This window comes from Archocentrus centrarchus, unplaced genomic scaffold (genome assembly GCF_007364275.1).
Source record: "Archocentrus centrarchus isolate MPI-CPG fArcCen1 unplaced genomic scaffold, fArcCen1 scaffold_48_ctg1, whole genome shotgun sequence".
Classification (NCBI taxonomy): Eukaryota; Metazoa; Chordata; class Actinopteri; order Cichliformes; family Cichlidae; genus Archocentrus; species Archocentrus centrarchus.
Window position 1 is genome coordinate 1,824,276 of NW_022060272.1, and position 25,660 is coordinate 1,849,935.

The 25,660-nt window shown below is 39.8% G+C and overlaps 1 protein-coding gene across 6 annotated transcripts in view; it reads right to left on the reverse strand.

Moving 5' to 3' along the window:
• Positions 1 to 25,660, reverse strand: part of cemip (cell migration inducing hyaluronidase 1) — a 306,192-nt gene that overhangs the window by 108,168 nt on the left and 172,364 nt on the right. For all 6 annotated transcript variants that reach the window (XM_030725200.1, XM_030725199.1, XM_030725203.1 and 3 more), the window contains 4 exons: positions 17,312 to 17,382; positions 17,070 to 17,165; positions 10,787 to 10,908; positions 2,772 to 2,919 (listed from right to left, as the gene is read on the reverse strand). In XM_030725200.1, coding sequence (XP_030581060.1) covers positions 2,772 to 2,919; positions 10,787 to 10,908; positions 17,070 to 17,165; positions 17,312 to 17,382 — 437 coding nt within the window. The remainder of the gene's footprint in view (positions 1 to 2,771; positions 2,920 to 10,786; positions 10,909 to 17,069; positions 17,166 to 17,311; positions 17,383 to 25,660) is intronic.

Genomic DNA, 25,660 nt, shown 5'->3' on the forward strand with positions numbered 1-25,660 from the left:
GTTTCAGGTTGAAGTATACCTTAGCTAAGTGCTTAACATTCACACACTTTCATACTCCGACAGTTGCATCAGAGGGACACTTGGGATTTAGTATCTTGCCCAAGGATACTTTGGCATGCAGCCTGGAACAGCCAGGAATCGAACCACCAATCTTCCGATTAGCAGGTGACCAGCCAAGATATCCAAGAGCCTGAAGTTCAAACAGAGTATCAGAATGGGAAAGAAAGGTGATTCAAATGACTTTGAACATGGCATGGTTATTAGGGCCAGACGGGCTTTTCAGAGTACAGTCATCCCTCTCGCAGTTCACTTAAGCTGCAATAATCTGATTAAAAAAAAAATTACTAATTCTGTTTCGCGAAGTTTTCACAGTATTGTGGGATTTTGCGGTATATAGGTATTTCTGTAACACCCCATTACTATGTTCATCACTGGGATGAAGAGATAAGTTACGCCTACACCTTTAGCGGAAATAGAAGTAACGGCCGAGGGCGAAGATACTGCACCACCTTCATTGCCATCAGTATTGCACAGCTACATAATTCATCATCTTCATCATTCAAGTTGTAGTAAGAGAGTGAGAAAGGTTTATAGGAGTGTGGGAAGGGTTTATAAAGCCTTAAAATATATATAAATAATAAAATAAATATATAATAAATACAATGCCGCTACTTTACAGATTTTCACCTCTGGAAGGTAAGGCCCACAATATTTTCCTCCACAACTATTTCTAGGGTTCATAGTGAATGGTCTGAAAAATTAAAATATCCAGTAAGTGGCATTTGTATGGGTGTAAACGCATTGCTGATGGCTCCAACCTCTGAGCAGAATGTCCAGACTGCTTCAATGTGATAGGAAGGCAACAATAACTCAAATAGCCACTTGTATGCAGAAGAGTTCTAAATGCATAATGTGTTGACCCTTGTAGCAGGTGGGCTACAGCAGCAGAAGACCACACTTGGTGCTACTCTTGTCAACTAAGAACAGGAAACTGAGGCTACAGTTAGCATGGGTTTACCAAAATTGGGACAATAAAAGACTGATGAGTATCAATTTTTGCTACAACATTCAGATGATAGGGTCAGAATTTGGCATAATCAACATGAAAGCAAGGTTTCAACCTCCACTGTATCAACAGCTGCCGATGATGGTGTAATGGTGTGGTTTATATTTTCTTGGCACACTTTGGGCCCTAGTACCAACTGACCATTGTTTAAATGCCACAGCCTACCTGGATAGTGTTTCTGACCATGTCCATCCCTTTTTGACCACAGTGTACCCATCTTCTGTTGGCTGCTTCCAGCAATCTTAAACTGGTTTGTTTACTGACAGTGACAGTGTTTACTGTTGTCCAATGGCCAATGGCCTGCCCAGTATGCAGCAGCTGTGTGATGTCAATATGGGCCCAAATCTCTGAGGAATATTTCCAGCATTAAGGGAGAATTAAGGGAGTTCTGGTGGCAAAATGGGGTCAGACTGGTACCATCGAGGTGTACAGAATAAAATGAGTGCATGCACCAACATAATCAGCTTAAAGTCAAATTATGCTTTTCCCTTTTTCTGTCTGTATACAGTCCTCTGCAAGAGTCTTGAATTACCTCTCATTTTTTAATATTTTGCTTTCATTTTGAAAAGTGGTCTTGAGCAACAGTTCTCCAGGCTTTCTGAAAGCATTTTAAAGTTTTTCTTTGGACATTGGCTGCTTTTTCACTAATTTTCAGTCTAGTCCATGTACCTGAACATTTTCAAAGTTTATTTTTTTGGTTTGTCTGGTTGTTTTATTTAAGCCACTTTACACTGACCTATAAATCATTCAAGCATAGAAAATGCACCTAACTCAAGGGATGAACCTGGCTTGTGTCAACACATAACAGACAGCTTAACAAAGAACCAATTTTGCATTGTATTTTGAGGTACTTTGTTACTAGCAGCCTGTCACAAAAACACATAATTTTTGTCATTTTTTTTTTGTTGAGTCTATAGAATAATGCCAATGATAGCAGCAATAAAATTGTATTTTTGTATCAATAAAGGGATTCCCAAAGAGCTATTACCTATAAACCTCAGCATGATGTGCAGTGTGTCTTTAAAATTTTTTGAGGAAAATGGAAGATAAAGAAGAAGTGGAAGGCCTAGAAAATATATATACAGCAGATAAATACTATCTGAAATTCATGTCCTTAATAAATATTAATAAATGCAGCAATGACCTGACACGGGACCTGACAAAATCCATTTGGCCCTCCAACTGTTCACCAAACCTCATCAGAAATGGTGTCAGTGGAAGGGTGGCTCTCAAGAAGCCATTCTTAAGGAAGGGAAACAGGCAGAATTACACAAGAATTGGACTGAAAATCTGTGCCAACAAGTCTTGGACAAGAATGATTTATCCAGATTTGAAAATTTTGGTTCAAATTGTCAATATGTAGAGCAGGTCAGGAGCGTGTCTACAGCAATCTGTGAACAACAATGGAGGTTCTGTCACCAAGTTATACGGAGTTATATGGGTACGAAGGCTCAGTAAAAGATGAATAAAGATTATTTTGAACTGTGATTCATGGAAAGTTATCCTAGCAAGCACAAGAATAAAAATATAGAGCTGGAAATGGTCCCCTTCAACTTAACTGTCCCCTTTAAGTTCCCTATCCCTGCTATACTTGTGAGTGGCATTCCTTGAGTAGTAACATGGTGCACCATAAATAAAAAGCCTGTGAATGGAAACTATGTACCCATGTAGTACTCACAAACATAGAGACAGTAAATGATTATACCTAGCTTTCCACAGAGGAAGCGAACCCTGTAGTTGTGACACAGGCCATGAGTCTGGTCTTTGTTGAGACAGACAAAGCCATAGTCCTTGTCATTCTTGTGGATAACATCTCCTGTCTGGTTGGATGGAATGCCGTCGTGGGTTTCAGCCTGGACAGTGAAAGATTAATGACATGCATAAATAAAAAGTACTATTTGCAAACTCTGTGACACACCAGTGGTTTTGTAGGTGACAGCTGTCCTCAACATGACAGGAGCATCTCAAAATGTTGGGAAATACACTTGAAAATACAGAGAAATGTATGATGACTTGGCATTAGGACATTTCTTGTTTACTGGATTCTAAAATTGTTTGTTTTTATATACTACAGCTGGTATTTGTCTAGGGCCTGGCTTATGTTTTTGACAAACACTAGGAATTATTATAAATGCCACAGCATACTGAACTAGTCCTCAGTGTTCCATTGTTTCCCATTCCATCTAGACACAAAAACTTACTTGGACAGAGTCCTGTACACATACAATTTTACAATACAAAGCTTGGTAATTTCCACAAAGCTGTCACAGTAAGAGCAATGTGCAGCTTACTTTTTTTTTTTAATCTGCTGATAAGGTAATTAATAGCAATCACCTTTCTGTTCCTTCCACTGGGAAAAGTGGTACAGTCACTTTACAGAGTACAGAGTGTCACAATGCAGTGGAAAGGCAGGAATTGTCACTGTCCTTGTTACCTCTGCTTTATGTCTTTGGTAACATCAGTGTGCATGTGTGCGTGCATGCATGCCATTCTGCTTGTAAACATGCTAACTTGAAAAGTTTTGAATGGATTCTGATAAAACTTTGTAAGGGGTGTAGAGTGGGATCATGTTAACAATCTATTAAAATTTGGGCGGCATGGGCACCAGAGTGGCTCAGTGGGTGAGTAGGCAACCACATATGCAGTGTGGCTTTGGTGTAAACAGCCTGGGTTCACGTCTGACCCGTGGCCCTTTGCTGTGTTTTTCCCCTATCTTTCTCTCCCCACTTTCCTGTCTCTATTCACTGAATGCTGTCTAAAAAACAAGCCAAAAAAATGGCTTACATCCACCAAGGTCATCAAAGTCAGCTGATTTATTGGTCAAAAATCAGCAAAAGCCTTATAACTTAGAAACTATGATTATTACAAGTGTGGTGTGTTTTGTTAACATGTAAAAAGTACTGTATAAAGATTTAAAAGATTTTCATGTCAAATTTGATCTCTGACATCTTCTTCAAGGTCAATTAATTGATCTGAAAGTCAAAGTGATAATGTTACATAGAGCTATTTGCAACTATGTTTCTTGCTTCCACTGTTTTTATTCATATCATATAAGCATACAGGGAATATATGGGGATTCTAAATATATATTGTATCATTATATTGGTGATCTGACCTCTTCTTCAAGGTCAAATAAAGTCAAACTTTCATCAGATGTCTTTTGTCTTTAAAACAATGCTTAAAATTTGACTGCCTTTGCTTGTATTGGCAACACTGAGGAAATTTTACTAGTATATGGGGATTTTAAATGTCACATTATAGTTTATACTGTTACATTTAACATTTGTTTTTCTCTCAAGTTGAACCCAAAATGCATCCCATTTTTAAAGAAGGTCCTATCAGGAGAAAGAGAATGATCTGCCTATTTAATTAGAAATATATTAATATTAAATATTTTATATAATAATATTATCTAATAAGCTCAAGTTCTTCATATTCAGTTATTTACAAATCAATACCTATTACCCATTACCAACTCCTACAGAATGTTTGTGTAATCAAAGTAAACATCTATCATGCTCCCCTAACTACAAACACCTTAAAGTACGTTTAAAGATAATATACAGTACCAGCCCAAACACTTGACTGGTACTGTATACAAAATACAATACTATTCCCTTACAAGAGACCTGTTGCCATATAGAGCTCTGCTATAATTTTTTATTTTATTTTATTTACTTGTACAACATGTGATGTATTGGAACAGAAAGTAAATTGGCTGTAGGTCAACCATCACTGAGCTGATACTTGGTTTTTACTTTTATAAGTAGTGACTAAAGTTAAAGATCAATCTACAGTATTTCTTGAAATTTAAAAAAAAAATGCAAAAAGTAAAAAAGTTAAAAATCAGAAATTAATCTGTAGTATTCTGTAAAGATTTGCCCAATGAATACTTATAGCAAGTTTCCAAAGACTCAGAAAATAAATAAAGGTGAAATAGTGATGTACTGTTTATCTTCAAACTTTCAAACATTGGTTAAAAGAAAAATTAAACAAAATTTTAAAAAATTGTCTGAAGTATTTTGTAGAGCTCTGCACATTGAGTACTCACACCATGTTTCAAAAGAGTCAGCCTATGAATAAGGGACGTAAACCTCAATGAAAAGTATTTCTGCAAAATTAAAAACATTCATTAAAAAAAAAAAATCAAAAAAGCCAAAAATCTAAAATCCATCTCCCCTATTTTATATATATTAGTGGAGCTAAAAAGTAAATGTTGGCGTGCTTCTTGTTTTATATGCAATTTCATTTATTTAATGATGCTAATCTATACATTTATGTGGTAACAGTTTCTTGGCTGGTTAACATGCTGTAAATCCCTGCTTCTGTCAAACCTTTCCAACAGATGCAATAATAAAACTGTGACTTCTTGAACTCCAGCAAACTGTACTGTGACCACTAAACCAGAAAGCCAAAGAAAAAGAAAAACATAGACATTTAGCATCTGGCACTGAGCCTGTTCACATACCTTTAGGATGGTCATATATTACAAAACAAATTAGACCCACATTACATTCAATTCAATTCAATTCATCCATCCATCCATCCATTTTCTTCCGCTTATCCGGGGCCGGGTCGCGGGGGCAGAAGCCTAAGCAGAGAAGCCCAAGCTTCCCTCTCCCCAGCCACCTCCTCCAGCCCATCCGGAGGGACCCCAAGGCGTTCCCAGGCCAGCCGAGATACACAATCTCTCCAGCGTGTCCTGGGTCTACCACGGGGCCTCCTCCCGGTGGGACATGCCCGGAACACCTCACCCAGGAGGCGGCCAGGAGGCATCCTAATCAGATGCCCGAGCCACCTCAACTGGCTCCTTTCGATGTGGAGGAGCAGCGGCTCTACTCCGAGCCCCTCCCGGATGGCCGCACTCCTCACCTTATCTCTAAGGGAGAGGCCAGCCACCCTTCGAAGGAAACTCATTTCTGCCGCTTGTATTCGCGATCTTATTCTTTCGGTCACTACCCAAAGCTCGTGACCATAGGTGAGGGTAGGAACGTAGATCGACCGGTAAATCGAGAGCTTCGCTTTTACGCTAAGCTCCCTCTTCACCACGACGGACCGGTGCAGCGTCCGCATCACTGCAGAAGCAGCCCCGATCCGCCTGTCGATCTCCCGTTCCCTTCTCCCATCACTCGTGAACAAGACCCCGAGATACTTAAACTCCACCACTTGAGGCAAGAACTCGTTCCTGAGCCGGAGATGGCACTCCACCCTTTTCCGGCTGAGGACCATGGCCTCAGACTTAGAGGTGCTGATTCTCATGCCAGCCGCTTCACACTCGGCTGCGAACCGTTCCACTGCGAGCTGGAGGCCCCCCCGTGATGAAGCCAACAGAACCGCATCATCTGCAAAAAGCAGAGATGAGACTCTGAGGCCACCAAGGAAGAAGCCTTCCGCCACCTGGCTACGCCTAGAAATTCTGTCCATAAAAATTATGAACAGAATCGGTGACAAAGGGCAGCCCTGACGGAGTCCAACACCCACAGGAAACAAATCCGACTTATTACCGGCTATACGGACCAAGCTCTCACTGTGGTTGTACAAGGACTGAATGGCCCGCAACAATGGGCCAGACACCCCATACTCCCGCAGAACCTCCCAAAGAACACCCCGAGGAACACGGTCGAATGCCTTCTCCAAGTCCACAAAGCACATGTAGACTGGTTGGGCAAACTCCCACGCACACTCGAATATCCTTGAGAGGATAAAGAGCTGGTCCAGCGTTCCACGACCAGGACGAAAACCGCATTGTTCCTCCTGAATCCGAGGTTCGACTAACGGACGCACCCTCCTTTCCAGCACCCTGGCATAGACCTTACCGGGGAGGCTGACAATATAAAAAATTGAATTGAATTCAATTCAATTCAATTCAATTCAATTCAATTCAATTCAATTTTATTTATATAGTGCCAAATCACAACAAACTGTCGCCTCACATAACATATTGTAACAACAAATCCCTAAATCTGATGATTCGTTGACTGGATGAACAGACCTACGCAAGACAAGACAGTAGCCTTCTCAGCTGACACCAGTGTAGTGGCTCTTTTTGAGATACCTGCCACGGTTTGAGTGCACTCATTTCTGTCAGAGGTCCAGGCTTCAACTATTACTGAAATGAAACCTGCCATCATATTCAGAAGGCTAGGAATTGTGGCATATCCGGTGAGGAGGCTGACAGGAAAATTGAATTCCCAAGATTATCAAGATATACTATGAACTCACAATAGGGTCTAAAGTCAGTCTACTCCTAGTGCTGGTCTCAAGCTTGGAAAAATGGATAAATGGATAGGGTTGGTCAGGAAAGCCGTCCAGCGTAAAATCTTTGCCAACTCAAACATGCAGTTAGAGTTGAGAAAAGGAAGAGAAAAGGAATAAAAGTGAGTAGAAGCAAGACAGGATACATGTGTGCAGTTGAGAGGGAGACAGGCAAACAGGGGAACATTCATGGAGTAACGATAGTGAAGTAGATCAGTTTAAATACCTGGGGTCAACCATCCCAAGCAATAGACAGTGCACAAGAGAGGTGAAAAAGACAGGCAGGCAGGGTGGAGTGGGTGGAGACAAGTGTTAGGGGTTATTTGTGACAGAAGGATAGCAGCAAGAGTGAAAGAGAAGGTTTACAAGATGGTAGTGAGACAATGGTTTGGAGACAGTTGCACTGCCAAAAAGACAGGAGCCCGAGCTGGAGATGACAGATGTGACCAGGATGGACAAAATTGTAAATGGGTAATTAAGAGGGACAGTGCAAGTTAAGTTGTTTGGAGACAAAGTTAGAGAGGCAAGGTTGAGATCATGCTTGGGCATGAGGATATACTGCACAAGGACGTTGAACCTGGAGTTGCCACGCAGAAAGAAAAGAGGAAAACCTCTTAAGAGGTTCATGGATGTAGTGAATGAGGATAGGAGGATGCTCAGGACAGGATGAGATGGAAGCAGATGATCTGCTGTGGCGACCAAAATAAGCAGAAGAGTCTCAAGATATGGTATGAGATGATGTCAGGGTGAGTATAAATCAGCTAAAACTTAGTACATGTTGACAAAAAATCTAAATCTAAATCTAAAAATATTCACAAAATGAACACCCAATTCATGATAGTTAAATATTTTTGGTGGATCTATATCAATAGCTCCTACCAATACAATTTCAAAAGCAGTTTAGGCCACCGTATTAATTTTTTGAAGGTCATAGAGAAATGTCTATTCTTTTCAGAGAATTTAGAAAATGCAAAAAGAGGCATGACATTTCTTTGTTCCATTATTTATTTTTATTTTTTTTGTGCTGTGGCCAGTGCTCCTATTTTAGAACAGTGAGCAATGCAATTAAAGACCATTATTCAAAATAAATAACTACACAAGTCAACAAACATTACCAGTCAATTAAATAAAAGCTCATTTGCGATAGCCCAGTCTCCTGTTTGCTTTAAGGTGATTCACCCCGGCATTCCGTATCATTAACAGGGATGATTCCTCTCAAGAATTCCTCACCAATAAATAAATTCATACAAGACCTTTATCCAGTTTTTGGGTATAAGACTTAGAAACTGTATGCAGGGAATTCAGGAGAAAAACACAGCCTTAAAACCAGAATTAAAATGATTTTACCCTAGATTTTACTTGTATTACATATGAACAGTGTTGTACATTACTAACCACTTATGTCAGTGCCATAACATGACTGGCGTGATGCTGCATAATGTTATAGTACAGGCTGTTATACAGATGATTGGCACTTTGTGTGTCTTCGGTACTACAGAACTTTCCAACACCATGCATTCCGTATCATGAATATAGGCTGTCCCTGCAAGCTGGAGCAGCCTACACTGAGAGACACAACCAAGTGGCTGGGATAGTGTACAGGAACATCTGTGCCTGACTAGAAGTCTCTAAGTCCCAGTGTGAGACACTACCAAAGATGGTTGAGAACAACAGGGCTAAGGTCCTGTGGGACTTCAAGATCCAAACAGACAAGCAGCTGCTGGCCAAACAACCAGATGTAGTTGTGGTTGACAAGGAGCAGAAGATGGCAGTTGTGATAGATGTGGCAATCGCAGTGGACAGCAACATCAGGAAGAAGGAGCACAAGAAAATAGTACCAGGGGCTGAAGGAACAACTGGAGCAGATGTGGAAGGCTCAAGCAGATTCCAGGCACAAGATCAGAGGATGCTGTCCAGAAGAGTGCAGTCATAGGAACAGCTAAGATACTGCACAGAACCCTCAAACTCTCAAAAGAAAATCACCAAAATCCACTATTTATCACAGTCCGGAGCTGTAAAAACAGTCACAATCATCAGGTGTTTTTACCACTTTCTCACAGTGCTTCAGTGATTCCTGTGTGATGTGCAGCTTTCATGAACCAGCTAATCTGAACTTGTGAAAAAAAAAATATGCCCTCAGCACAACTGAGAAACTATGACTACTGTAAATCAGCTGTGACCAAAAGTAACAGGAAAATAATTAATTGAACTCACTGAATAAGAGCCCATGATTAACACAGAGCTCAACACACAAGAATAGGAATATAAATTATATTTTAATGAATAAAATACTGAGTCACAACTCAAAAGGTACACAGTGGAAAAAGCAACAGTGACTAAAAATGTGACAAAATTTAAAAAAAAAAGAAAAAAAAACAGACAGCCCAACAGCTGCTTGGGGCTCCCTGGGTTAACTGAAGTAACACTGAAGAGTTCTAAGGCTGTCTGCCTCCTTTCATCATGACATCCGCTTTTGTTAATGTACCAGTTCCACTGTCAGTAAAGAGTAGGATGCTACCACCCAGTGCTTAAATAGTTGGTGAAGATTTGTTGGGGCCTCACTCACTTACTCCTACAGGCCTTGGCACAGTGGCTCCACTTTGGTCAAGGTCTAACTTGTACTACTAGAATAGTTTGAGATGAGGAGTTGAAAATATGCCATTCCTTAGAAATGGATCCACAAAACATCCCTGAGTTGTGTAAATATATGATCCTCCTCCTCAGATCTCTACTGAGCTCCTTGAACTTTCAGCTTGCATTTTACTGTGTACTGAGTGTTTTAAAGTGCTGTGAAAAATATTTACCCTTTTTTGTGTATTTGTCATACTTACATGTTTCAAATCATCAAACAAATTTTAATATTAGACAAAGATAACCAGAGTAAATACAAAATGCTGTTTTTAAATGATGATTTCGTTCATGGAGGGAAAGAAGCTGTCCAAACCTACCTGCCCTTGTGTGAAAAAGTAACTTCCCCCTAAATCTAATAACTGTTTGTGCCACCCTTGGCAAAATGACCTGCTATCAAGGGTTTGTTTTAGGTGCCAATGGTAGGTTTGGATAGCTTTCTCCCATAATAAATGAAAGCATAATTTAAAAACAGAATTTCGTATTTTCTCAGGTTATTTTTATCTGATATTAAAGCTTGTTTGACACATTTTTCAACATGTAAGTGTGACAAATATATAAAATAAAAACCCAGAATGGGGCAAAGACAATTTCCTCATTAAATGCTTGTGATTCAGTGTAGAAATCCTGAAACCTTATCTGTGTAAAAGTTTGTCTGCTCCCCTTTGGCACAGAGAAATGTTCACAACATTCCAGAAACAGGGCAGAGGCCAAACTATGTTTTGCTTAAGCATATTGATGTGCAGTTATCTGGACTCCAATTGAAAGTGTCAGTAAGTGTAAGTTAGTCTATGTTGTCTTCTACAAATATTTTTTATGATGTAAGAAAATATTTACCTGGATGTCCAATGGACTGCTACATAGGCGGTCTGGATAGGCCTCATGCAGATCAGACAGTTTCTCCCAGTCTCCAGATCCCCTTTGATCATCCCTGTCAAACCAATCTGACCACTCTGCCTCTGTAGAGACACGCGCACACGCACACTCACACGCACACGCCCACACACACACACCTCCCAGTTTAGTGGCCCTATTGGGTTTAGAGTAATCTATGTCAGTGCTTTGACTTGTAGTCCATTTATGCTGTCAAATGTAATTGAAGAGCTCTCTCCTGTTATTATGCACTCTGCCTGGCTCTCACAGTAGGGGATGTGTTTTTAACAGTAAGCCTGAATTTTAATCTGAAGCTCAACACAAAGTTGAGCAATCTGGGACTATCTGATTGGAGATGTGTCACATATCCATCTGTAAACTGGAGTGAGGCAGCGTTATTAAAAGTGCTCCTATCTGATGGAGAGGAAGAGCATCTATTTGAAATCAGCTTTGAAAAGAAAAAAAACAAAACAATTTTGTAATAAAAGACTAGGCATAAGGTTACTATATTGTTGGGGTGATGATATTACCAAGAGTGATCATTTACAGCTTTTCCTTATTTTCTGTCATATATATGTAACCCACTTTAAAGATATGTTTAATAATCCATAGTAAATAAATAATGTTTGTTCTAAAAAACAGAGTTAAAATATATATGTTTTGGTGCATGATGGCACCATCATGCACCAAAACATACAAAACATTAAGAATATTAAGAGTATATATATATATATATTGGGTTCTGTTGTTAGTTTGTTTTTGCCTTTGATAAAAAGGTGTTACTTTGACAGAGCTGTCTTTTCCCAGGGGAAGAAAACTAGTCAGGGATATACTTGCTGGGGTGTTGTGTTGGGGCATGCAGAGAAAGAGAGAGGGAGGGAGAGTCAAGTCAGTGTACTCCTAGTGCCTGTCCCAAGAGAGGGTTGTGTCAGGAACATGCGGATCATAAAGAATGAGATTTCCAAACTGAACAGCCTCTTGAAACTATTAAGTGGTGAGGTTGAGCTTGTGCCAGAGGGTGGGTATTTGATGCCAGACTATACAACCTGATGGTCTTGTGTGAATGGAAGGAACCTTATCTGGTGTAAGTTTTCCTTCTGAGGTGTGTCTTCCTAAAGAGTATAACCTGTTTTATTTTGTTTACTCCAAGTGGAGTGAAGCCACCACTGAGTTTTGGGTCCTAACGATTCTCAGCCACGATTCAGACCCACAACTTATATTTTCTCTTACATTATTTTGCTGGCTTGAATTAGACTACATTGTGGCAGCTGTTAAGAATGATTTGAGAAAGACAAAAACAGATGTGAACTTTAATGTTGTATATATTTTTTGCAATATTAGCAAATTAACCTTTTTAATTTCAAATTAATTTTAAATACTGAGCATGTTTATTGTATGTAAGGTAAAGACCATACTTATATTGATATAGAGTTTGGTACTCACAATGCATTCTGGGTAATCACTGTCATGTTCTTTACGCAAAACCCAAACAAAGATAGACGCCAACAGATAACAAGGACAAAAACACATTAATGAATGCTGAGAAGACACCCAAATGACCTGTGAGAAGATCAGTAGCACGCTGCACCATACAATACAGAGAGAAGCTAGACAACAAGACAAAGGAAGAGTTGATCCAGATGAACACAAAGAATGGTCACTTCATTTTGAGGAGCTACCAATGCTCACGTTCCCTGGTATTTTCTCAAGAACTATTTGTGGTGAGCACCTATAGATCAAACAAGTTCAGAATTATAAATCGCTTCAGTTCATTCATGCATATGGGACTCAGTCAGGCACTCTCAGCCACTGAGCCATGGCTTTGTGATACATGCTGACAAACATTTTTGCATCTCTTGCCTTGCAAAGACACTATTTAATATTTAATATGTTTTTGCATTTTTCAATTTTGCATTTGTTTATATTTTTATGTCACAGCAGTGCACACGCACTGATAAAGTTGAAAATTTTGCTTGGTATTTAAATAATAATAACTTATATGTTCTACCTTGTAGTTGCACTAAACTGTACAGTGAATCTTAAAATAGAAGTCATGCAGACAAGACGCAGTTTTATGTCTCTTATTATGGCACAATGTTTCATTGCAACACTTTGTGTTCTAGTGCAGCAGCAGGTGCAGGAGCTTTTCAGTTGATACTGGTCAGAGGTAGCCACAATGGCATCTGTGTCTCTGAACTGTAACAATGCTACACAGTCACACTCATACTGTTTCATAAGGTGGTTTGCCTAAAACAAAAGCATAAAGGTTTTATTTGCATGTTGCAGCAGTCCTGCAGCCTGGTGATGTTTTCTCTTCTTCTAACTGCTTACCAAAAGCCACGCATTCTTGGCTCTGTGACCTCAGCTCCATATTGCTGCTTCCAAGCTGGAAAGTGCAAAAATCTTACTCCATTCCATAATGATTTTCATTTTACAGCACAGCAGCTCACCATTCTGATGTGTTTCTAGTGTCCAAAATGTAATTTTCAAATCCAAAAGCAAAATCCATCTCCATATATTCCATTATCAAGTTGAACTTGCATGAACATTGGTCCCATAATGCACTGCCTTGATGAAATCACAATCCCAAGCTTCATAAGGTGTTGTTAATTCATGTATAGCTTCTGTTATTAATTGTAGTGTGTCCTCAATTCATGTTAATTTTCTGGGCTAATCTAAGATGCATAATGAGTTTTTTTTGTTTGTATTTTAAATACCTGAACTATTAAGATAAAAGAACCTAGGGCCCATCTGCATCTATGTATAATGTAGACAGGCTCTCTCTCTCTCCCTAAATATATATCTTCATGTTCCCATTTGCCTGTGGGATTCGAAGGTACTTGTAGCTCTTGTCAATGTCTGCTGCAGTGTTGCCTTCTGGTAGTGAAGTTACCATCTGACTACCCTTCTCCAGTCTGACTGACATTCCAGTCTCACTGCTGTAGATCCTATTGATCCTATCAGTGTATCAATATCTCATTAACTCCTGGCATACAGAACGACGTCATCCATGTACAGGAGGTGGCTGATTCTGTAGTTGGTATTCATAGCCCGTCTTGTTGATGATCTGGCTGAGGGGGTTCAAGTCTCGAGTGACTGCTGTTTCTACCAGTAGCTGGTGTTTTACTCCCTTGGTATTTCTGCCAATTCCTTTCAGGGCCCTGCCCATGTATTGAGCCACATGCCTGTTCTTAGCTACTATGATGCCTGACAGGAGCTTTCATGTTGTACTGAGCCAGGTTATTGGCCGGTAGTTGAATGGGACCGGTCACTTCTGAGGATCCTTGTGGAGCAGGACTGTCTGGCCTTCAGTCAGCCATTCTGGGTATGTCTTAGCCTCTAGCACAGGGATCATCAACATTTATTTTCTGACAACTTTATACTTTTACTCCCAACATTTTTATACAAATATCTGTACTTTCTACTCATTACATTTTTGAAACAGAATCCTTACTTTAGGTTTAACACATTGGAGAAGTTTTCATTTCCGGTCACTGCTCCTTCAAACATCAAACCAATCTGAGCCTAAATGGGGGGAATAATAAGAGATAAGGGACAATATCGGTGTATACATCCCTGCAGCTTATTGCATAAAAAGACATGAAAGAGGCAAAACCATAGAATTTATGCATCATTTATACTGCTGTACACAGGGCTAACAGTGGGCCAGACCGAGTGCAGATATCTGTAAGTTGTGGTAATGGTAATTCAGCATCTAGCTAGCGCTGCTGAAGAGGAGCGAAAATAAAGGGAATAACCTGTTGTAGCAGGTAATTTCAAATGCAGCATTTCTATCAGTCAACAAATATCAGCTAACATACAAACTGTTTGTGTGCAGTTTGTCACACAGCGATTCTGCTAGTTAAAGGTCCAGCTTCTGTATTTCCACAGAGAGAAAAGAGGGAGCGAGAAGTTCACTCAGAGATGGCGAAAGATGGAAGAAAGAGGACCGGAGAGGAAGAAGAGCAGTTACATTTAAAGGTAAGAACTGCTCAGTGATATTTGATAAACTGAAAAATTTAAGTTTTATTTATTTTTTACAAATCAGATATTGGACCTGTATATGATGTAAAGTTTTTTATATTGTCAAATGTCCTGCAAAATAAACTGAGGTATTCTAAATTTGTGTTATTCAAAAGTAGCATGAAAATATTAAACTGGTTAGGTGAATTTACAGTAAAGCTCTGTGTTAAACTGGTGCAGAGCAGAGATGAGTTTGAATTTAAGCTGATGAAGTTCAGGTTCATTCACTGAATTCAACCTTTCATACCAACTTTATACTTTCAATGTGGAAGATAGGTTGTGAAATATCTTGTTGAACTCAGTTGTGTAAGTGCACACAGAGCAGTAAACCTCAGAGCAGCAGTGGGTGATCAAAGCCTAAACACAAAGAAAATCTACTAGAGCTCACAATAGAAATTATTGTGAGCTGGGACTCTTTTCTCCACATTGAGCCACTACAACACATTTTAGGGTCCCCCCACCTGCTGAATCCCCTGACTGTAATCATTTTTCTGTTTAGGTGATGAAGCAGAGCCACCCTCTACAATGGAGGTAACAGCAACTAGTTTTCTTTTTTTAATTCTCTTTCTTTTCTCTGCTCATGTTTAACACAACAGTGTTAGAATTTGGATTGAAATTAAGTTTGTATTCTCATGTAATAATATTGTTTCATTATTACATTAATATAGCACAAGGCTCAGTAAGCATTGCACAAAAATACCTGGTAGAAACATCCTCCAAAGAGCTACTTTTACTTTCTTACATTGAGAAGATTTCAGAACCTGTACTTTTTCATTTTTATTTGAGTAAAGAAGTTGAATCAGTACTTCAGCTTTCACTAGAGTATTTATTAACAGAAGTATTTGTGCTTCTACTTAAGTACAGAATGTCAGGACTTTTGCACCTCTGCCAAAATGGTGAAAATTGACATGGTCTGGGGTTTACACCCTGGGTTTTGAGTTTAATTCTTGTTTATTATTATTCTTGGTTCTTAGTTTGTTCTGTTGTTGTTTGTTGAACATCTTTAAACTGAGTTGAATGACAAATGTTTAAAAGAAAATATGAAGTCTCCCCTGAAGAACAAATTGATGGAAAATGGGTTTTTACAATGGAAAATGTTGCTGTAAATGAACTGTTGACTTTTGAACAGCAAAAAGAGTCACTGTTGCTCAAAATGGAGAATGAAAAAAAAATGGTACAGCTTAAACAACTAGAGATGAAACTAAGGAGGGAAAATGGGATTGGAACATTGCTGGTTAAAGCTGGTGCTTAAGGGAAAACTATCTGGCCTCAGTTCAGGAAGATATATGATTTAATGAAGGCACTGACCTGAAACTGGCACCCAAGTTTAGTGAGAAGAATCCTGATACATTTTTCCTCTCTATTTGTGTGAGTGGCAGTGTGATGATGTGATGACGAGTGCATGCTTTTGCTTCAGTATATTTTCACAGGCAAAGCACAAGAGGTTTATGGTTCACTGACTACAGATGAGAGTAAAAAGTATGAAGTTTTAAGTTCTGCAGAGTTGCATGAATATTTGCTTGTTCCTGAGAAAATGTTTCAGGAATTTAAGAGTCAAGGAAATCAGACTTGAGGAGTTTGTGTGTGATATGCAGTTTAATTGATGGTGTTCTGCATCAGAGGTTAAAACATTTCAAGATTTATCTGATGTGGTAGCACTGGAACCACTTAAAAATTGTGTACCAGATATTACAGCTACCTTAATTAATGAAAACCTAAAACACCCCAGGAAGCTGCAGTGTTGGGGAATATAGCTCTGACTCATAAGAATGCTTGCGGTGAGGCCTGCATGAGGTCTACTTCTTTCATATCTGAGCATAGTACTAGAAAGAAAAATTATTCTATTACATGCCATAGTTGCCAACCTAAAGGGCAGTGACAAAAGGAATGTCCTGCTTTTGTAAGGGAACATATAAGTTTTCCCTGTAGTGCACCAGTAAAACCTGCTATATCTCTATCTTCAGCTCAGCTTGCACTCAAGACTATGTGTCCTCCTGTTTCTCTGGGTCTCATTGTGGTTGAATCTGGAAGCAACTGTGAATTAGATAGCATTTATTTTGGATGGCTGTGTGTCCCTTCCTGCTAAAATGTAAGTGGTGGTTAAAATCTTGAGAAACACCGAGGTGCTATTTTCCTATTCTCTTAGAAGTACTGGAGGTTTCATTTTGAAAAGGGCACCTAGATGATGCACAGGGATCTGATGTGATTGTGTCAGCAGAGTTACCTTGAACCCACTGGCTCCTGGTGGTGATAGTGAAATGCTCCCCAAAACTTGACTGAAAAACACGAGAGCTCCAGGCTTCTGAAGAGGCCTTAGTCCCTGTTACAACAAATGCTTTTACTGATGTAAGATAAAATTTGCTTGATTTTTTTTTTTTTTTTTTTGCACAGAAAATGTCTTGATCATATCCCATTAAAATGTAATTCATAGTATCAGGTTACTGGCAGAAAAAAATTAATTCCTACCTTGATAGACAGCAATGTCCTCCACAACAGAAGATGCATCACCTTTTGTCACTAGAAAGGTCCAGGGATGTCTGTAGATAACAAAAAACAAGAGATGAAGAAAAAAGCCAGAAAATGGTAGTAAATCAGACAGATGAAAGCAGTAGCAGTAGCAGGTGGGCAAGGGCATGAAATGGGAAAAAAAACAATGTAATGAAGCCAAACCAGAAACATCAAGAGCAGAATAGCAAGTGAAAATTGATGGGAATATACATTGCTCAAAAAATTTAAGGAACACTTTTTAATCACAATACAGCATTAAGGCATTTAAACTTCTGGGATATTGATCTAGTCAGTTAAGTAGCAGAGGGGGTTGTTAATCAGTTCCAGCTCCTTTAGTGTTAATGAAATTAACAACCGGTGCACTAGAGGGGCAACGATAAGACACCCCCCAAAACAGGAATGACTGTTTTTTCACTAATTTTGTATTTGGCTAGGGTCAGTGTCACTACTGCTAGCACAAGGCCATACCAGAACCCTACAGAGGTTGCACAGGTAGTCCAACTCCTTCAGGACAGCACATCAATGTGTGCCATTGCTAGAGCGTTTGCTGTGTCTCCGAGCAGTCTCAAGAACATTGAAGAAGAAATTCCAGGAGACAGGCAAAGGAAAGCTAGATAGGTCCGTAGAGGGTCCCTAACTCAGCAGCAGGACCAATATCTACTCCTTTGTGAATGAAGGAACAGGATGAGCACTGCCAGAGCCCTACAAAATGACCTCCAGTAGGCCACTAGTGTGAATGTCTCTGACCAAGCTATCAGAAACAGACTTCATGAGGGTGACCTGAGGGCACAGTGGCCTCTAGTGGGCCCTGTGCTCACTGCCTGGCATTTGCTATAGAATACTAGAATTAGCAGGTCCACCACCGGCGCCCTGTGCTTTTCACAGATGAGAGCAGGTTCACCCTGAGCACATGTGACAAACATGAAAGGGTCTGGGGAAGCAGTGGAGAATGATATGCTCACTGCAATATTGTTCAGCGTGACCGGTGGTGGGTCTTGGGGGGGGGGGGGGGGGGGGGGGGGGGGGGGGCATATCCATGGAGGGATGCACAAACCTCTACAGGCTATGCAACATCACCCTGACTGCTATTCGGTATAGGAACGAAATCCTTGGACCCACTGTCAGACCCTGCATCGGTGCAGCGTGTCCTGGGTTCCTCCTGGTCCATGGCAATGCCTGGCCTTATGTGGCCAGAGCATGCAGGCAGTTCCTGGAAGATGAAGGGACACCAGTGACTGGCCCCACGCTTGCCTGACCTGAATCCAATAGAACACCTCTGGGACATTATGTTTCAGTCAATCCAATGCCACCAGGTTACATCTCTGTCCAGGAGCTCAGTGATCCCCCAGGGCACCATCTGCTGTCTCATTAGGAGCATGCCCAGATACTGTCAGGCATGCATACAAGCATGCAAGGTCCATACAACCTATATGTGCAGTTTAAAACCCAGAACAGATTTTAAGCAAAGTTTCTGGGCAAATATTTTTTTAATTACTGTAACTACCAGCTGTGGCTTAGAAAGTAGAGCAGATTGTCTACCTATTGGAAGGTCAGTGTTTCACTTCCTGGCTACTCCAGTCTGTGTATTTAAGTATCCTTGGGCAAGATGCTGAACCTCAAGTTGCCCCTGATGCATCCATTGGAGTTTGTGTTAGACCAGGCACTTAGGTATAGAAAAAAGCACTTATATGAATTTGTGTGATTGAATTATGCTTATAGTAAAAAGTCCTTTAAGTGCTCAGTTAGAGTAGAAAAGTGCTATTTAAGTACGAGACCATTTATTAACCAAATCTGCAAACATGAAATTGGCACAAAGTGGAGAACAATTAATGTTTTAAAACTTTCATTCTTCTTGGTTTTTGTTCAGAAAAAAATTTATTTTTCAGTTAAACGTTTTTGTTCAAAAAATAAAATAACATTTATCCCTTTCATTACATTTCTCTGCTGTTTTTTAATAAACAAAGTGCACACAATTGTTTGTGAAAAAGAAAGCAAATAAAGTGCAAATGGCGAAACAAAAGTGCAAATTTCTACTGGCTGCCATTCTCAATCTTTGGCATTTACTCCCCAAAGCCCACATGTCCAAAGAGATATTTCCTGAGTTCTCCTTTTATGTCTCCCTGTTGAGAAGTAGTGAGTTAGAGGTTTTTATTCAGAAACAATAACATGCTTGCCTTTTATTGTACTTTGTTTCTGGCCTACTAACTCTGCTGCCTTTGGGAAAAACCTTTCTGCAGGTACAGATGGTGCAGTGAATCCCAGGTGTTTCTTGGCAGAGCTGGTGCCTGAGCTGGGGGTAGAGCTTGAGCTTGGTTCAGGACCTCATATTGTAGGAGTTGAGGTGACAGGAAGAACATGAACAGTTTCGATGTGTCTGAAATGACACTGGCATTGCCGCAAACTTACTACCTTGGCACCCACAAGATGCAAGTGCTCTCAAACTTAGTGAGGTAAGGGGAATCATTTTTTAAAGTGAAACATGTTTTTAAGATTGATATCTCTCATTACTTCTTCAAATGGTCTCAGGGCATCAATGGAGAGACTGATCATGGTCCAGTCTTCTTCATTTAAACACAATGAGCTGTTTCCAGAAACACAGGGGAATGTGGTAACATTTTCTTTCTGTTCAAATAGTCTCTCCAACATGTAGAATACAGAATTCAAAACTGTTTCAACTGATTGTATTAGTTTGTATCCTGAAAACTAAAGCTATTTCTGAATTTCTTTAAGTCTCTCAGCTGTCTGGGAGAAAGAAAGCTACAACAGAACTGCATCTCTGCTGGATGCCAAGAAGGTCAGGAAACACCTTAATGGATTCTTTTACCACTAAATTTAAGGTGTGTGCTAAACGCCAATAATGTAACTAAACTGCTTTGTGAAAAGCAGCAGCCATAATGGCACCGTTGTCTGTGATTACAGCATGTTCTTTGCCAGTTATGTGCCATTCATCAGTGATTCTTTTTAATTCTCAGCAAATGTTGCCAGCACTCTGTTGTCCTGAAAAAACTACAGGTTTCTAGGACATAAGCTTGCAGTTGCCAGTTCTATGGCATGAGGGAGCTAAATGAGCTTCTGTGACTCTTCATGTCTACCTGTCTGTTATGAGTACAGCAATGTATACATCATCCAGAGATTTTTGAGTGGCACTCTTCATACACTGCTGGTGTTTTCCATCCCATTTAAATTTCCCTACTTGGATTTTGTAGTGTGGATTAAACATCTTGACAAAATTCCTAAAATCTTCATCTTCAACCACAGAGAGAGGTTGCAGGCCATTTGCAATCATTTCAGCAAGGCTCCTTGTATTTTATACAACTCTTGATAAAATAAGAACAAAAAAACAAAAACAAAACTCAAGAGCCTATCTACATGTATATCCTAAATATAGGAATTCTTTAGTGTCTCTAACAGTTAACACAAAGAGTTACTGCAATAATTTTCATGTTTCAGTTTAGAGGTATATTTTTTCAGTTCCAATAAAATAATAATTAATTTAACAAGTTTAAAGGGGTTGAATATATTATCAGCATGTCTAAATATAGTGTGCAGGTAATCAGTTCTAGGTCATCTATAACATGATGACCAATTAGACTCTTAAAATCAACATTAACTAATGATGACATCTCTATTTTTTAAGATTAGAATAGAATAGCATTATTGTCATAGATAATGAAATTACAGGTGATGCACAATTGGAGAAGCACCTGTAATTTCATTATCTATGACAATGAAATTACAGGTGCTTCTCCAACTGTGCAGCAATATAGTATAAAATATATAAAAGCAGAATAGAATAAGATAAATATAAAACACTGTACATATTTGTTTAAGTTATACTTACACAGATAAGGAATTATTTACACAGCTAAGGAAAATATCACAGTAATGAATATACTTACCAGGAATATGAGTATGGCTGTATATGAGTGATATCGTTATTAGCAGCAGTTTGGTATGCATTGCAGAGAGTATAATCAGAAGTATTGCACAGAGTTATAAACATAAATGTTATTGCAAGGTGGCATTTCACATGATGGAGACACTGACAGAGTGAATGTCCAAATCATCCATCCATCCATCCATTCGCTTCTGCTTATCCTGTTCAGGGTTGCGGGGGGGCTGGAGCCTATCCCAGCTGTCATAGGGCGAGAGGCAGGGTACACCCTGAACAGGTCGCCAGCCTGTCGCAGGGCCAACACAGAGAGACAAACAACCTTTCACACTCACATTCATGCTCTCATTCACACCTGTGGGCAATTTAGAGTAGCCAATTAACCTAACCCCAGTAAGTGCATGTCTTTGGAATGTGGGAGGAAACCGGAGTACCCGGAGGAAACCCACGCAAGCATGGGGAGAACATGCAAACTCCACACAGAGAGAGGGAGAGGTCTGGGCCAAGGTGGAATCAAACCCAGGCCTTCCAGATGGTATTCTAACTGTGAGGCAGCAGTGCTAACCACTGCGCCACCATGCTGCCCATGTCCAAATCAGTGGTTGTTTAATGTTCTAATGACCCAAGGGAAGAAACTGTTTCTTAGCCTGGATGTGTGGGCTTTCATTGACCTGTACTGTTTGCCAGAAGGCAACTGTTCAAACAGGTGATGCACTGGGTGGGAGGGATCATTGAGAATGGTCGTGGTCGTGGATCTTCTCAGCAATCTCCAGCCGACAGCCAATCTCCAAATCTCCAGGGCAGCCGACAATTTTCTGGGCTGTGTTTAGCTGGGCCTCTGGAGAGCATGTCTGTCTACAGCTGAGCTCCCAGCGTACCAGGCAGAGATGCAGTACGTGATCACACTCTTTATCGTGGATCAAGATGGTCACCAGCAGACTCTGATCCGGTTTGTTCTTCCTGAGGACCCTCAGGAATCTCTGCTGGGCCTTCACCATCACTGCATGGCTATATAAATAAAATTGAATTGAATTGAACTGAATTGAATGGAATGAAAACCCATTTTTATGGACTGACAATTCTGCACTTGTTTTGGTTTATCCTGGGCATGTGTCCTTTAATTTCAACTACAGTTCTCTCCCACGCTTGTATGTAAATATGTACAAATATATGAATGCATTCCTGTTTGCGACTATGAATTTACTAGAAAATGTCAATTTTATATATAGCACCAGTCAAACGTTTGGACACTGGTACTGTATATTAAATATCAGAGTATAATTTTAAAAAGTCAAATTGCTCATACAAATTAAAACACATTTTTTAGAGAAAACACAATTTGGTTGGTACGTACACCTTAAAGCCCATCTGTACATGCAGATTTACTTTAAAATGATTTTTGCTGAGCAAATAGGAAGCATCAAGGTGTGCTGCTGTATTTCCCCATGCTGCCACAAGCACTGCTGTGACAGCTGCAGTAAACATATGCAAATTACATAACTGGAAATGTATTGCAGAGTCTACAGTGTCTCATAAATTCCATCTTATTAAAATGTCTCTGGGTGCACCACAAATTACACAGCCTCTCTCTCCTTATGACAGCAGTGTCTGCCTGTTTGGCAATAGTGTAAGGAGAGCTGGCGACAAGAGTCGTTAGGCAGGAATTTCTGTGTCCCCTCAACACAGTTCCAATCCATTTAGCTTGCCCTCCACAGCATCCACGACGGTGGAACAAAGTGCAAATTGGCAGATGAATGTTAACTTGTGCCTCTGTCCTCAAGACATTTACGAAATCCTCTCAGTGTTTCTCGGCTCTCATCGGCAGCAGCCATTTTCATAACACTGCATGTCTCAGAGACTAACCACATGGCCTGCACTGCCAACATTAACCAACATCTCCTCTCAGCCCACAACAAGGCAGCTGATATTACAACTAACAAACACTAAGCAAAGCATATTCACAAGCCTGTGGTTTACTATGCAAAATTTGAGATATCTCCAAGTGTTTTGTCATCAAGGCATGATTCAGTTTCCATTTCTGATAGATAATACACACTGACTAGTCAAACTTTGCTCCTCAACACCTTCTGCACAGAACAAGAAATGCAGAACAAGTAGTTCACACAATACTCATGACACAACAGAAGTTTCAAGTACTTAAATCTTTTATGAATATGTCTTTGCATATTTTGCATATATTTTTACACACACCCACACACAATTCAATTTTATTTACATAGCTTCAGCACAGTCACCTCAAGGTGCTTTATAGTATAAGGTTGTCATAAATCTGTGTGTTGTTGCAATCTTTGTTTCTTCTCCTTTGTTCCAGGAGGCTGGCAGGCTGGTTTTCTCCTCCTCTTTAGGGCGGAGCTGGAGGCTGACCCGCTAAGGCCCTGCAAACCTGTGGCGCATCTCCCAGTTAGTTCTCCTGCATTTCAGGTTCAGATCTAGCCTCTTGTCTTTGCCAGAGTGTCTGCTAACGTTTGTGGTAAAGTAACTTCCAGCCTTTTTGAGTCTATAAAAAGTTGTCTGTTATTAATTTGTTTCTCTTGTGCAAAGGAATTTGGTGACCCGCATCCTGGCCTCTCGAAATAGTTATCCCCTCACTCGCCACTGAAATTCTCTTCACCTTTCAGCCTGCCTGCCCTCCTGGAAAAGCCTCAGAGCCATCACAGCAACCAACCTTCCCCTCTGGATTTTCCCTACCATCTTCCTAACGTCAGCCGCTCCTTCCATATCCTCCCCACTCCCCTGGTTGTATACGAATGGTCACTTTCTTCAACAAACCACTTACCCCTCTTTTCCCTCTGGCTAGACTGGTGCCTCCATTCATGACCCACACCCCTTTCTGTGTTGTCAAGGATTTGGATTGTTTCCTGAGAAACCCCCAGGAAGCCTGTTTTTGTTATTAGAAAACTGTTGTTCCTCTCCTTTTACTGTGTCTAATAAATTGTCTAAACTGTCCTAAGAACTGCCTTTTCCATGTCTGCATTTGAGTCCACTTTGAACCTTGGACACCAATCGTGAAAAAGATAAAGACCCTACAGTAATACAGAGAAAATCCAAACAATCAAAAAAACCCCTATGGTTGTTTGATTGTACAGCCTATGTTCTGTATAGGCTGTTCAGGCTTATGCAGAACAACAGTGGGGATAGAGCATCCTGTTGGAAAAAAGAGTTCTGTAATAGTATGATAACCATTTTTGTATAATAATCATGCTCATGTCACATGTATAAGTATTGCTCATTGAAAACTATGCCTGCATGAGGGAAACTTTCTATAACCTTATGACCTTTGTACAGAATGTGTTTTTCTTTGAAAAAATGAAGCATAAAACACAAGTGTTAGAAGTCAAAAGTCAAGTCAAGTCAAAGTTTATTTCTATAGCACATTAAAAAAAAAGTGCTGTACAGTTCATCAAAACATACAATAGTCATTAAATCAACAGTGAACACAATCAAAGGTAGGTAGAATCATAAAAAATATAAAAAGCTATGTTACCAAAGCCAGAATGCTCCACTAGTCTCAAATGCAAGCAAATATAAATACATCTTAAGAAGTGCTTTAAAATGATTGAGAGAATGAGCTTCTCTTATACAGTATGAGAAGGTAAGTTACTCCAAAGCGTAGGTGCCACCACTACAAAGGCTCTATAACCTCTGCTTTTCAACTTGGATCTATTTAATAGCCGTTGGTCTGTAGACCTCAGGTCTCTAGTAGGAATACAGGGTTTCAAAAGATCCGTCAAGTAGCCGGACGCCAAACCATGAAGACTCTTAAAAACAGGTAATATGATTTTAAATTGGATCCTAAAACAGACTGGGAGCCAGTGTAGGGAGGCCAATATAGATGTAATGTGATCACGCTGTTTATTGCCTGTCAACAGCTGTACTGCTGCATTTTGAACAGTTTACAAGCAGCAAAGTAACAGCTGATCATAGCCAACATACTGTAGAGAGAATTACAATAGTCTAGATGGGAAGTAATGAAAGCATGAATTACTCTGTCCTGTGGCAGAAGGTAGGCCTTTACCTTACTGAGGAGCCTTAATTGAAAGAAGCTCAACTTAACCACAGAGCTAATCTGTTTATCAAATTTTAAAGCACTATCAAAAAAAACACCAAGGTTCCTTGCAACAGGATGATGATAAGAAGATAAAAGACCAATGGCACTATACCCACACCCATCTAAAAGGTGGGGTTCTCCAAATAAAATAATTTCTGTTTTACTTTTATTTAGTTTAAGAAAATTTATCTCCAACCATAACTGAATGTCTCTAAGACAGTTCACTAATGTTTTCACAGATGCATGACTGTTAGATTGTAGAGGTAAATAAATCTGTAAATCATCTGCAAAATCTGGTGAATGTCCCTCAACCCATCTGAGTTTCATGTCTGTACGGTAGTATCAA